The sequence below is a fragment of the Podarcis vaucheri genome (assembly GCF_965113315.1).
Source record: "Podarcis vaucheri genome assembly, chromosome: 12".
Classification (NCBI taxonomy): Eukaryota; Metazoa; Chordata; class Lepidosauria; order Squamata; family Lacertidae; genus Podarcis; species Podarcis vaucheri.
The window spans coordinates 62702744-62716097 of record NC_138750.1 but is presented as its reverse complement, the minus strand read 5'-3'; the positions used below and the strand labels follow the sequence as shown (position 1 = coordinate 62716097).

At 48.5% G+C, this 13354-nt stretch overlaps 2 protein-coding genes across 2 annotated transcripts in view; one reads left to right on the top strand and one right to left on the bottom strand.

Moving 5' to 3' along the window:
- The window catches only part of LOC309515002 (erythroblast NAD(P)(+)--arginine ADP-ribosyltransferase-like), a 187533-nt gene that overhangs the window by 17576 nt on the left and 156603 nt on the right, over positions 1 to 13354 (bottom strand). The window lies entirely within an intron of this gene.
- Positions 1183 to 6538, top strand: LOC309515850 (uncharacterized protein; the record flags this gene model as incomplete). Its single annotated transcript, XM_082194064.1, has 2 exons — positions 1183 to 1773; positions 4861 to 6538. The coding sequence occupies exon 2, from the start codon at positions 4880 to 4882 to the stop codon at positions 6536 to 6538; it is 1659 nt and encodes a 552-aa protein (XP_082050190.1). The 5' UTR covers positions 1183 to 1773; positions 4861 to 4879.

The window sequence follows — 13354 nt, the reverse complement described above, 5'->3', positions numbered from 1 at the left end:
GGCTTCGGCGAAAGCCTGCATTCGCCCCATAGGAAGCACACACATTTCCCCTTCATTTTTGGAGGGGAAAAAGTGCATCCTATAGGGCGAAAAATACGGTACCTTCTCGTTCTTTACATTTCCAACATAGATTGTCACTATTATGAAAAATCTTTGCTAATTTTACATGGGTTAAATACCATCTATACAGCATTTTCATAGTATTTTCCTTTAACGCCGTACATGCAGTGAACTTAATCCCTTTCCTCCACAACATTTTCCAGTCTTCAAACATTATATTATGTCCCACGTCTCTTATCATCACTGATTTAACTTGTTCGTCCTTTGTATGCCACTCCAACAATAGATTATACATTTTAGACAAATTTTTAACTTTAGAATCTAACAACTCCGTTTCCAATTTGGTTTTTTCAGATGCAAAACAATTTTTCTTATCTAGGTTATATAGTTCATTCATCTGGTGGTAATGTAGCCAATTTATTTTATCTTTAATTTGATCAAATGGTTTAAATTTAAATCCTTCTTTATCTTCCAATAATAGATCTGAGTATCTCAACCAGTTAGTTTCCAAATTTAACTTCTGGGTGTTTTCCTTTCTAAGAGATCTTTATATTTTATCCAGACGTTATATAAAGATTTTCTAATCACATGATTTTTAAAACCATAATAATTGTTATGTACTGATGTTCTCACCCTGGGCCAGCAGGGGGATATTGTAGATATCCAGTCCCCAGTCTAGCTGCCGCATTCTGGATTAGTTGTAGTTTCCGGGTCACCTTCAAAGGGAGCCCCACGTAGAGCGCATTGCAGTAGTCCAAGCAGGAGATAACTAGAGAATAACTAGAGAATGCGCCACTCTGGCAAGACAGTCCGCGGGCAGGTAGGGTCTCAGCCTACGTACCAGAGTGCGAGCACGCCCCCCCCAGATGTTGCGCCCGGCCCCCCTGTACCCCCCACACTACGCCACTGGGGCTGGGGGCGAGCGAAGGAGCCAAGGACCCCCCCCCAAAAGACTCATCAGGAATTTATTAAATTTATTATTTGCGGAGCCCCCGCGGGCCGAGGCCCCCTCCTCTCTCCTCCTCCCGGCCAGGTCCGGGGGCTTCCAGCCATGCTCTGTCCTCGCCCCCCGCCCCCGCGCGGCTGAGACTTGTCAGGGCCCTCAACTGCTTTTTCTCCAGAAGGCTTCATCTCTCCCAATCTCATATAAATTGAGGCTGGTTGTGGCTCGATGTCGAGGGAAACCTTCCTCTACTGCCAAGAGCCCCCATATCTGAGGCCAAGATGGAGGCCCTGCTGACAACCTCTTTCCCAAAAGCCCAGTGGGGAGAGCAGATCCCCTGTGATGTCAATCCCTGCTGTATGAAGCCATCCGGCTTCCATGGATCCATTTTGGGTCCGGATACCAGGAAAGGGAGGGTTGTGCAACTAAGGACCTTGTTTCTGCATGGATCCGACTTGTGGGGAGGCCGCAGGAGGGGTTGGACTAAATGATCCTTGGGGTCCCTTCCAACTCTACGATGCTCTGCTGAAGAGCCTTTTTGGAGTGAAATGCTGATGAGTGGAAACAGCTTCCACCATCTCGCAACTTCCTTCTCCTCCTGAAAGTGATGTTTTTCTCCCTGCACTTTGTCACTCCCAAATAGATAAAAGGAGAAGTGGCCTCTGTGTCTGAAGCAGACTTGTGCTTTAAGAGGGGACCAACGCAAGTCGAGACAAACTCAAGCAAGAGAGCCACTTGGAGGCAAGATTCATCCGATTTCCACGTTTCTGGTAAGACGCGTTTGCACATTAGAAGTTGTCACGGCTTCTTTTGTTGTCAAAGGCTTCTTTTGCATGGCTGCTGCAAACCGTTCCAGCTGGCATATTGCAGAGGGGACTTGGGTGACGGGATCTTGCGCTGATGATGCCCTCGCCTCCTGCTCTCTGGCTCTTTGGAAAGGCCACAAATCCATCCTGATATGGCCCAGACTTGGAGCAAAGGAGTGAAGGCTGCAGCGCAAGGCTCTCCTGGGCTTTGGGGTGGGACTAGGGGGACCCCTGGCCTGACTCAGGATATGGCACCTTCCTAAGATGCTGAGCTCCTCTGCTGCTGCCAGTTGCTTCCTTGCAGGAGGGAGGGGGCAGGTGGCTGTGGACCATCTGGGTTATTGCATCCTGGACATTTCTGTGTGTTCCCTTGGTTTGTTTTACCAGTCTCCATCAATTAATGGGAAAAGGAAGTGCATTGAAAATGGCCGGATTCGAACATTTTTTTTAATTTTTTTTCATTTCGTTATATATTGTTTCCCAAAATTGTTTGATGTTTAAACAATTCCACCATATATGCATCATGTTCAGATATTCAAATGTTCAGATATTCATTTAGGAAAACACTAGAAGGTTTTCTATTGGGAATAGTACTAGGAAGCCTAAAGGAAGAAGACAAGACCTTATATTTATACGCAACAGTAGCCGCAAGGCTATTGATTTTGAAAAATTGGAAAAGTGGTATTGTACCAACAAAAATAGAGTGGCTTGCCAAATTATTGGAGTACTACAATATATCCAAAACAATGGGAGAAATTGGAAGGATCTCAAAAGAGAAGGCAGACAGGGACTGGAAGGTGTTTAAAAGATACTTGCAAAACCATATCGAAAAATCAGAACTCCTATTAGAATAAACAAGTTCTGTTTTAAATACTGAAATACTAAATAAGATGGATAACAATGTATAATAGAAAAAGAAGTATGAAATTAGGTTAAAGGTGTGTGAAAGAAAGTACCGTATTTTTCGCCCCATAGGACGCACTTTTCCCCCTTCAAAAATGAAGGGGAAATGTGTGTGCGTCCTATGGGGTGAATGCAGGCTTTCGCTGAAGCCTGGTGACCAAGAGGCATCGGTGCGCACCGACCCCTCTCCCTCTCCAGGCTTCAGGAAGCTATCCGCAAGCCTTGCAAGCCCGGCGGGAGTTCCCGCGGGCTCACAAGGCTTGCGGGCAGCAGCCTGCAGCCCGAAGCACGGGGCGCCCTCCGGAGGGCTCCCCGTGCTTCGGGCGGGTGTCCGCAAGCTTTGTGTTCCCGGCGGGAGGTCCCGCCGGGCGCATGACGCTTGGGGCGGCAGCCTGTCGCCGGAAGCACGGGGAACCCTCCGGAGGGCGCCCCGTGCTTCGGGCAGGTGTGTGCAAGGCTTGGGGCGGCAGCCGCGGCTGGGGGGGGGAATAAATTTTTTTTATTCATCCCCCCCCCAAAAAAAAAACCCCGAGGTGCATCCTATGGGCCGGTGCGCCCTATAGGACGAAAAATACGGTAATAGAAGTGGAAAGAAATTGCAGTTGAGTAGACTGGAAGTCTAACACAAAGGTGGGGTGAGGGGTGGTGGATGGTGATGGGAAAAGGAATTATCTGTGGGATTGAGTGTAGGTATTGTTAGGGAAAAATCCAGGAGCGAGGCTGCTCAGTCACCCAGCTCGTCGGGCAGAGCCCGCGGGTCCCTGCGGAATAAAGGAAGGAGTCCAGCCAACCGGAGCAAATAGCTGTAGACCAAAGTTTATTGCGCAATAGGTTCAAAGAGCAAATTTTGAACCCCGAGGATGGGGTGACAAAGAATTTTAAAACTTTCCCACCATATCCCAGAATACAATTCGTATGTCACAAAAGGGGAGGGGTTAACCTTTGGCAAACATGTCCAGACAAGTTCTTGGTACAAGATTAGCATAAGCAGACATGGCAGGGCAAGATTCGGGTATAAGATTAGCATAGACAAATACGTCTTAAGTACCCACCACCCAAAAATACAATAGAAGTTCCTTTGCATGTCTGGAGCCTGAGGCGAGTCAGGTGATGAGATTTGGCTTCCTTTGGCTAACAATGAGCTCAGCAATTGTCACCTTTGAGAACTTCCTGGAGTCCTTTTTCAAGGGGAAAATAGCTTTGGAATGGAGGAAACTGGGGAAGGAGATGATTTTATATTATTTTTAAAGCTAGGAAACTTCCCTGAGCTGTCAAGTTGAAAGGATACATTCAGGCATAATATTTGTAATATTTAACTTTAAAGATGTGCCCCCCCCCCGGTAATGTCCGTAACAGTATATTGTAGGTATGTAGGTATGTTGTATGAAATGTATGTTTGTATGCTTGTATATTTGTAATATATGTGTATTAATTTTGAATTATTTTAACAATAAAAACATTTCAATTAAAAAGAAAAGAAAAGAAAATGGTCGGATTCATCAACATTCACTAAAAACAATATGTAAACCCCAGTGCGCCTAAACCACATGCTGAAAGGGTGCTGCTCCCCCTTTTGTTGATGGGTTTCCAATGTGAAAGGTTCTTAACTACCATTTGTGGTGGGATCATGTGCATGTAAGCAAAATATGCTCCAAATCATAGAGTCATAGAATTGCAGAGATGGAAGGGGCCCGATCCTCTGCATTACTGGAATCACACCTGAATGTTCCGACTTGGGACCGTCCTGATTTTGTTTGTTTCTTTGATAACTGAGAAATTCTTACCCGAGATATGCACCCAGGTTCCAACTGGTAACTCAGAGCAGGGCTTTTAGTGTGGCTGCCTCTGATCTGTGGAACAGCATTTCTATCAAGATAGGACAGGCACCCAGAAAAAAATAGAAGACATTTTTCTGTTCCAACAAGCCTTCACAGCCGGATGAAGGAAGTTTGTGCCTTGACGGTCTGCTTGGTATTGGGGGTTTTAATTTTTAAGTTGCTGCTATTTGTTTTAAAATGTTTTTGAACTGTTTTTATTGCATTTTGTACTTTCAACATGTGTTGAAAGTGATAAAATCATAAAGATAATGATAGGAAGAAGAGTACATTTATTTTTCTAATGCATGTGTTTCTCTTTTAATTGTGACAGCAAGTTTGTTAAAAAGAAGATGGCATCTTCCAGAACACAGGAAACAAGTGAAAACAAACCACCTCAGAAATATCTCAAAGAAAGTATCCTTGTAAAAAAGGGTGACCCTTCTGTTTATAAATTAAAACTGAAAACGGAGTCTGAAACATCTCCGAAGTACCATTTAGGAAAAGAGAATTTGCAGATCGCCAACAAAGTGATCATGATGATGGGAGCGTCTGGATCAGGGAAAACCACTCTCATCAATGGGATGATCAACTACATCCTGGGCGTGCAATGGGGAGATGAATTCCGGTTCAAACTTATTCATGAAGTGACTGGCAGAAACCAAGCGGAAAGCCAGACATCCGAAGTGAGGGCTTATGTGGTGAACTATCAAGAGGGTCTCAAGATCCCTTGCTCCCTCACTTTTGTTGACACTCCAGGATTCGGAGACACGAGAGGAAGAGAGCAGGACAAAAAGTTAGTGGAGAAGATCTGGGAGTTTTTCTCCATCCCAGGAGGCATTGACCACATCGATTGCGTCTGCTTTGTGGTCAAGGCTTCCACAAACCGCTTAACAGCAGCCGAGAAATACGTCTTTGATTCTGTGCTCTCCATCTTTGGGAAAGATATCAAGGAGAACATCCAGTTCCTGATCACCTTTGCAGATTCACAGACTCCCCTGGTCCTTGAGGCCATTAAGACGGCCAACGTTCCATGCGCCAAAGATGGCAAGGGGAACCCCGTGCATTTCAAATTCAACAATTCCGCCCTGTTTGCCAACAATGTCGTGGGGGACGGGGAGAGCCCTAACTTTGACGAACTGTTTTGGAAAATGGGTATGATCAGCATGAAGACCTACTTTGACTCACTAAGCAAACTAAATGCGAAGAGTTTGTCTTTGACGAAGGAAGTTCTCAGGGAGCGGAAAGAGTTGGAGACGGTTGTGCAGGGCCTGCTCCCCCAGATCAAAACTGCGCTGGTCAAACTGGAAGAACTGAAGGAAACAAAAAAAGCCCTTAACCATCACAAAGCTGACATGGAGGCCAACAGAGATTTTGAGTATGAGATCCCAGCCACCGTCAAAGTGAAGCAAGATCTCTCTGGAGCTCATCAATATGCAACCAACTGCAAGAACTGCGAGTTCACCTGCCACTATCCTTGCTGGGCTAAATGGGACTTGCTGAACCGCCTTTGCTCCGCTATCAGTTTCTTCTCAGGAACATGCAACGTTTGTCCTGGCAAGTGCTCAGTCAGTGACCACCGCAACCAGGATTACCTATTTAAGGACGAAATAAGGAAAGAGAAGAAGACCTATGCGGAGCTGAAGAAAAAGTACGAGTACGCCTGCCGTGGGGTTATAACAGCGGAGGAGGTGCTTTGCCTCCTCAGCCAGGAGTACATCAAAGTAAGAGAAAATCTGATGAAAAACATCCAGAGAGCGTCTCAAAGCCTGCGGCGCCTGCAGGAAATTGCCCTGAAGCCCAACCCGCTCTCCACCCCAGAATACATCGACATGCTCATTGCTTCTGAAGAGGAGGAACGCAAGCTTGGATATCAGAAAAGGATCCAGTTGCTCAAGGAGGTGAAGGAAAAAGCAGAGATCATACAGAAGATTGCAAATAAGGAGCCCCTGCTGCCAGAGGAGGAGGAGATGATGAGGGAATGGGGGATAAAAGCACACAACCTTGATTGAGCCGGAAAGGCACCCGACCCCCCCCCCCCCAGCAGCCGAGAGGAGCTCCAAAACCAGGACAGTGGAGCTAACGCAAAGAGAGGGAGAGGAAAAAAAGGGAGAAGAGGAAGAAAAAGAAGGAAAGAAAAAGGAACCCCAACTTTACCGCTGCTGCCCCCATCTCTTATTTTTTAAAAAGTGGAGGATCCATGAGGATCCGTGTAGATCCGCCTTTTACCCAGACCCTAATTTGGCTATAATGAGGCTTTTATTGGAATATTGTAATTGAAAACTAATACAAATGATTTTCCAAACCATGTCTACGTCTGTGTAAGCAGCCCGTTCCTAAGTGGCGAGTGTTGTCATAATGTCAAGGCATTTCTTACAGGGTCCCGGGTCTGGATTCTTTCCACTCGCCCGTCCCTCGCTCCGGCCAGGCTTCTCTTTTGCTCTGTGCGCCCCCTGGAGGCGTTGCAGGGGGGCTCTGCTCCCAGAGCATCTTCCTGGCCTCCCCCCCCCCCACTTGGCAAGATCCAGAGGCCGAGGAATATTTCTGGGGGTGCAGCAGCAGGGCAGCAACAGCCCCCGCCTCCCCCTGCTGAGTCTCTTTGGCAGAATGGGGGGGGGGCTGAGGAGGACCAGACCGGCTTGCAACTCGCATCCCTGGCCAAGCGCATCCCAAGCAGCACCGCCAGCCTCTTCTGGGGTTTAGAAAAACATGAAACTGGGCGGGAGCCGCTGAGAAACGGAGATGTGGCCGCTGACTCGCGCGAGGGCGGCGGGTGTACACGGGACTGGGTTGAATTCCCACGTGCGCGTGTCTGCGCGCATGCAGGGGTTGCAGTGCAGCGAAATCTCCCACTCCGGGGAGTGAAGATGGGCCTGGGACGTCTTAGCCCAAGGAGTGGGGGCTTTGCCTCCCCATCACCCACCCCCTTCTGGCTTGTGGAGGGGAGCAGTTTTGCAGGGACCCCGCCGCCCCTCAAATCTCTTCCTCTGCCAGCCCGAGATCGCGGTAGGAAGAGCAACGGGCTCAGCCCCTTTAGAGGCTGTTTCCTCCTCCATCCCCCTGCCCCCCCCTTCAGGATGGGTTGCCCGGAGTTACAGGACTCGGGCTGTAGCCAGGCTATGCAACCGGGCGAGCCAGGGGCGGGGGGGGGGGAGAGATGCAACCTCCTCTTCACACGCACACGCGCAAAATCAAGAGTCGGGATGCTTCCCTGGGCTCCCCAAGAGGTGCGATCCAGCGCTTGTCTTCCTTCGCTGCGGAGGAGGAGGAGGAAAGGGTTGAACTCTCCAATTCCACGAGAACTGCTCCTCCTGCTGCATCCCGAGCCCCCTGCTCCCTCCCGGGGCTTCCCTGACCCTGGAGAGAGGAGCGAGAGAAAGGCTCAAACTCCACCCCCCCAATCTGGCTTGTGAATGGGGCGGGGGGGGCGGAAGGGAGGAGGAGAGCGTTGCGCCCCCTCGCGTCTCCAAAGCAGGGGATGCATGAGGGTCCCTGCCTGACGGAGGGGAGGCAGTGACGGAGCCCAAGGCACCGCTGAACTTCTTGGCTGAGTGGGGAGTGGGTCGCGCCATTAGACCCTGGGTGGCGCTGTGGGTCAAACCACAGAGCCTAGGACTTGCCGATCAGAAGGTCGGTGGTTGGAATCCCCGCCACGGGGTGAGCTCCCGTTGCTCGGTCCCTGCTCCTGCCAACCTAGCAGTTGGAAAGCACGTCAAAGTGCAAGTAGATAAATAGGTACCACTCTGGCGGGAAGGTAAACAACATTTCCGTGCACTGCTCTGGTTCGCCAGAAGCGGCTTAGTCTTACTGGCCACAGGACCTGGAAGCTGTATGCCGGCTCCCTCGGCCAGTGAAGCGAGATGAGCGCCGCAACCCCAGAGTCGGTCACGACTGGATCTAATGGTCAGGGGTCACTTCACCTTTACCTTTACCCTGTAGCAGGAACTCCCCCCCCCCAATTATTCAGTTTGTACAAACTTCACACACACTCACACACTACATACGCTATGCTTTCTCTATAAATTCATAGAAAATCAACCATACATCAGATTTGCACTATTCCACTTTTATTTTACTCCATGAAGGAAGGACTACAAAATGGGGAAGGTTTGATACAGGGCACCCATAATCCCTTCAGCATCCCAGCACATCCACAGGAGCCCTGCCCAGTTGCTATGCCAACCCTGATGGTCCTAGACAGAAGACCATCAAGTTCACAAAGAACTTGCATATGGGAGTGGATTCTGCATGGACTGGAACAAAGGACAATGATCAGATCTTCCCTCTGGGGGCAGGAAACTGCAAACTCCCCTTTGTCTCCTGGAAGTGACTCATGGGCAGGGGGAAAGGAGGAACCTGCCAGGTGACAGGACACTCAGGTTACCACCACAACTCCTCCCTCAACCCCTCCTTTCTGTGATGTATGCATGATGTTTCTGGGGGTGGTCTTGATCTACAGGATGGGAATTTCAAAAGTCTTTATAAGGTCTTGCACACCATTTTTTCTGGGTCTTTCCTCTCTCCTGCAAGTGAGGGAAACACCCTGTTGCAACAGTTCAATAAAGGCCAAGCCTACAGGCTGCTGTTTTGCTCCAAGTTATCCTGGTTGGTGTCTTTGTTTTTGTCCAAGGGAGCCCTCGGATTTTCCCGTTAACAACCCAACCCCCCCACCGCCCCACCTTGGAGCCCCCACTGATTTCTCAGCCAGCGCAGAGGAGGGGATTATTGGGGTCTTCCCCGCTTCAGAGCCAAGAAGCTCCGCACATCCCTGTGACTTGAATTTTAAGGCACTTTTGCGTCCTCATTCCTGGTATAAGAGCAGGTGGGAAGGAAGTCCGCCAAATCTGTTTTCTAGGTCATCTGCTTTAGTGAGCCACTACTGCTAACTAACGCTGCTGAACCCTCAACAGCCACCCAGTGGAAGGCCATTCCAGATTCTCTGTTGTTCTGAAAACCAAGCTGGAAGCTGGCCCTGTTCTCCCCAGCAGTTTGGGTGCCCGTTGGACCCGAATGTGCAGGGTTCACTGGCTAGGAGATTTATTCATTTTTAAGTACAGTGGTGCCTCGCAAGACAAAAAGAATCCGTTCTGTGATTCTCTTCGTCTAGCGGTTTTTTCGTCTTGCGAAGCTAGCCCATTGACGGATTAGCGGATTAGTGCTATTAGCGGCTTTTAGCGGCTTTTAGCGGCTTATCGGATCAGCTGATAAGCGGCTCAGCAGCTTAGAAAAAGGGGGGGAGGGGAAAAAACCAGCAGGAACTCGCAAGACATTGTCGTCTTGCGAAGCAAGCCCATAGGAAATTCGTTTTGCGAAGCACCTCCAAAAGGGAAAACTCTTTCGTCTAGCGAGTTTTCCGTCTTGCGAGGCATTCGTCTTGCGGGGCACCACTGTAATTTCTTTGGTGCATCCTGGGTCCCCCTGCGTCTGAGCTGAAAGCAGCAACCCCCGGAGAACAAGACCCACGGGCAGCACTGCAGGGCTGTTGTGTTGCAGCTGGGCAAGGAAGGGGGTGGGAGATCCTCTCTCAGCCCCCCCTCCATCACTCATGCAAAATCATGCTGCAAATCCGCTACCTGCTTTCCACCTTTAGAGGTGCAAACCTTTCCAGAAATCACGCTCAGCCTATTCACCATGCATGGGGAACATTCTGTACCGTATATCTAAAAGACTATAAGAATCTAAAAGAAACTAAAGGAGGGGTTAGGAGCATTAAACGGATGTGGAGGAGCAAAAGATTAGTATATAAAAGACTACAACTATCAGTTTAGAGAGCACTATGATGTCACTGTTCATGAAATCTAGTTTGTGGTGCAGGTCATCATCCGATGGATCTTGAGCGCTGCTGTGCAGAACCTGGCAACGTTGTATGTTGTAGCAGGGTTGGGATCTGACAGCAGCAGGGAGGCATCAAATTGTCCTGTGCACCTTGGGGTACTTATGGTGTAATGGGGAGATGAGGCTAATACAAATGTCTCTGTAATATAGGAAGTGGAGAAGCACATGCTCTGTTGTTTCTGTTTGTCCAGAGTCACAGGGGCATTGCAGCTGATACAATGACAAATAAAATACTAAGCATGCGATTCTTAGGACATTGCACCCAGACAATCCGGTTTGTTCATTAGTTTATTTGTTTTTCTCCTGACACCTCATAAGAAGCTCGTGGGCTGGCTTTAAAAATCCCCAGCTTTGCTAAAGGGGAGATATTGAGAGAAACGATTACAATGGTAATGTAACAGGTAAAGCACTGCACCACACACACATAAGGTGATAAATACTTTTCTGTAGCTGACACCCTTGCGAGCTTTCCCTTCCCCCTCTCCCTTGGCCCTTTTCCTGCCTTCCGCCATGTAAGATCCAAGCGCTGCCTCCATGGATGGCGTCTCCAGGTATGGCTCTTCATTCCCCTCGACCATCTCCAGGACCATCTCCATCAGCTCAGAGACCTGGTCCTCCCGTTCTCCTAATGCCGCCCTGTTATTAAAAGCGCAGAAGCGCCCCCCGCATTCTTGGACCAGCTTCCAGACAGCTGTGGGAATGTTCAGGGATGCAGGAGAGGATATATTGACTGATTATATCCTTATCCAACTTGTGCTAACAAGTTCCCAAAATATCAGCAGAGTTAAAGACATTCCCCTTTTTAAGTTTGCAACAGTAACGTGTGCTCTGTTCGCTAGAACCTCTATAATAATTACTCTGGTAATTTCCCCCTTGTTCCCTCTTAAAATACAAGACACAACACTGTCTTTCATAAAAGTATAAAAGAGTTTACTCACGTTCTGTTCACAATGTGATCCCAGAAGGCAGACAGGCTTAAAACGGTTACATACATTTAGAATCTATCTTATAGGAAAATAGTCCCTTTGTCCTCTCTTGGCTGGGAGCCAAGAGGGCATCTCAGCAGATGTTGCTGCTTCGAAGGAAGATGGCAGAGAGAGAGCAAGAGAGCAAGAGAGAGATGGCTGCCTTGCCCTGTGCTTTTATCATTACCTGCACAGGTGAGGCCACACCCACCTCTGGTCACATGTGGAGGAAGTCTGTCCCAGGAAGTTTACCTGCTGGCTCCCCATGTCTTAACATGTACACTCTAGGAATGTTGTAATTGACTGCTCCTGTGTTTTACATCCCACATATATGACCACTTGTTGATTTATAATCAGCATTATCCCCAGCCCAATCCGCATCAGTATACCCAACCAACTTAGGGTCTCTGACGGCTGGTAACCTTAATTTACAATTCATGGTACCCTTCAAATACCGCACCACCCTCTTTACACCTGCCCAATCATGCTCAGTGGGAGAATTCACTTTTCTGCTAAGAATCCCCACAGCATTAGCTAAGTCAGGTCTACATGTGGTAACTAAATACAAAAGTTTACCAATCGCCGACCTGTAGTTACTGTTGTCTGGCAACCGCTTCGAATCCTGCTGATTCTTTAAGAAGTCAGTAGCCATCAGTGTAGCAACTGGATGTGCGTCTTGCATCTGCATGTGCTCAATTAGCTCGTGGATCTTTTGCCTCTGGCTAAGAAGAAATGAGCCGTCCTCTTCTCTCTCCACTTGGATCCTGAGGTAGTATTGAACATCTCCTAGCTCCTTGACCTCCACCTCTTTGCTAAGGTGTTTCACTATCACTTGCTGTGGCAATGATCAGGTCATCAACAAATGCTAGGATATATGAGAATTGTCCATTATTTGACTTGCTGTACAAGCACTTGTCAGCATCGCCTTGCTTTTATCCAAGTTGCGTCAGCATTTTATGCAACTTCTGGTTCCAGGCTCTAGCAGCCTGTTTAAGTCCATAAAGTCCTTCCTGGAGTTTGCACACTAAATGTGCCTCATGTGGTTTTACAAAACCTTTGGGCTGTTTCATGTAAATTTCCTCAGAAATCTGCCCATGAAGAAAAGCAGTAGCAATGTCTATGTGTTTCACCCTCATTTTCTTGGAGGCTGCAATGCTTTAAAGCATTCTTACGCTGCTGTACCTCACGGTTGGTGCAAAAACTTCATCATAGTCTTCACCAAAATGCTGTGAAAATCCCTGTGCCACAAGTCTAGCTTTGTAGCGCTGCACTTCTCCTTCTGCCCCTTCTTAACCTTGAAAACCCATTTACTGCCAATGGCCTTCTTACCGGGAGGCAGCTCAGTGAGTGTCCAGGCCTTGTTCTGATGCAGTGCATCCATCTCCTCCTGTGCGGCCTTCCTCCAGAGACTGGCTTCTGCAGCTGGCATCTCCTGTATCTCTTCCCAAGTGGAAGGTTCCTGTGGAAACGCCAACACTGCAAAGTAGGACAGTTGTAATGGTGGGACACCTCTGTTGGTTCTGGATGAGTGTCTGACCTCTGATTCTGCCACCGCATCAGCTTCCTCATCCTCCTCCAACGCAGGCATGTCCCCATCTGAGTCCTCCTCTTCGTCTCTGGTGCCGCCAGGGGTCTGGTCCTCTGCGTCTTCTGGTGCGTCGCCTGTAGGGGGCGCTGTAACACTCGAAGGCAGATTAGTAGTTTGTGGGGTTTCAGAAGGGAAATATACAAACTCTTGAGTCCTTTCTGACTCATCGGAAGAGTCCACAACACTATTCTTAGTGTCGGCTTTGCCATATTCATCAAAATAAACCGCATGGTGTGCATTTGTCTTACCAGTTTGTAAGTCCATAATTCTGTATCCTTTGCCTCCAGAAGCATATCCCACAAGGATACCTGCTTTTGCCCTGGAGTCAAGTTTGTGTCTGTGTTCTTTGGGCACGTGGAAGTAACACGGACTTCCAAACACACGTATGTGCGACAGATTGGGAGCTTTCCCATGCCAAAGTTCAAATGGTGTGCGCTCTG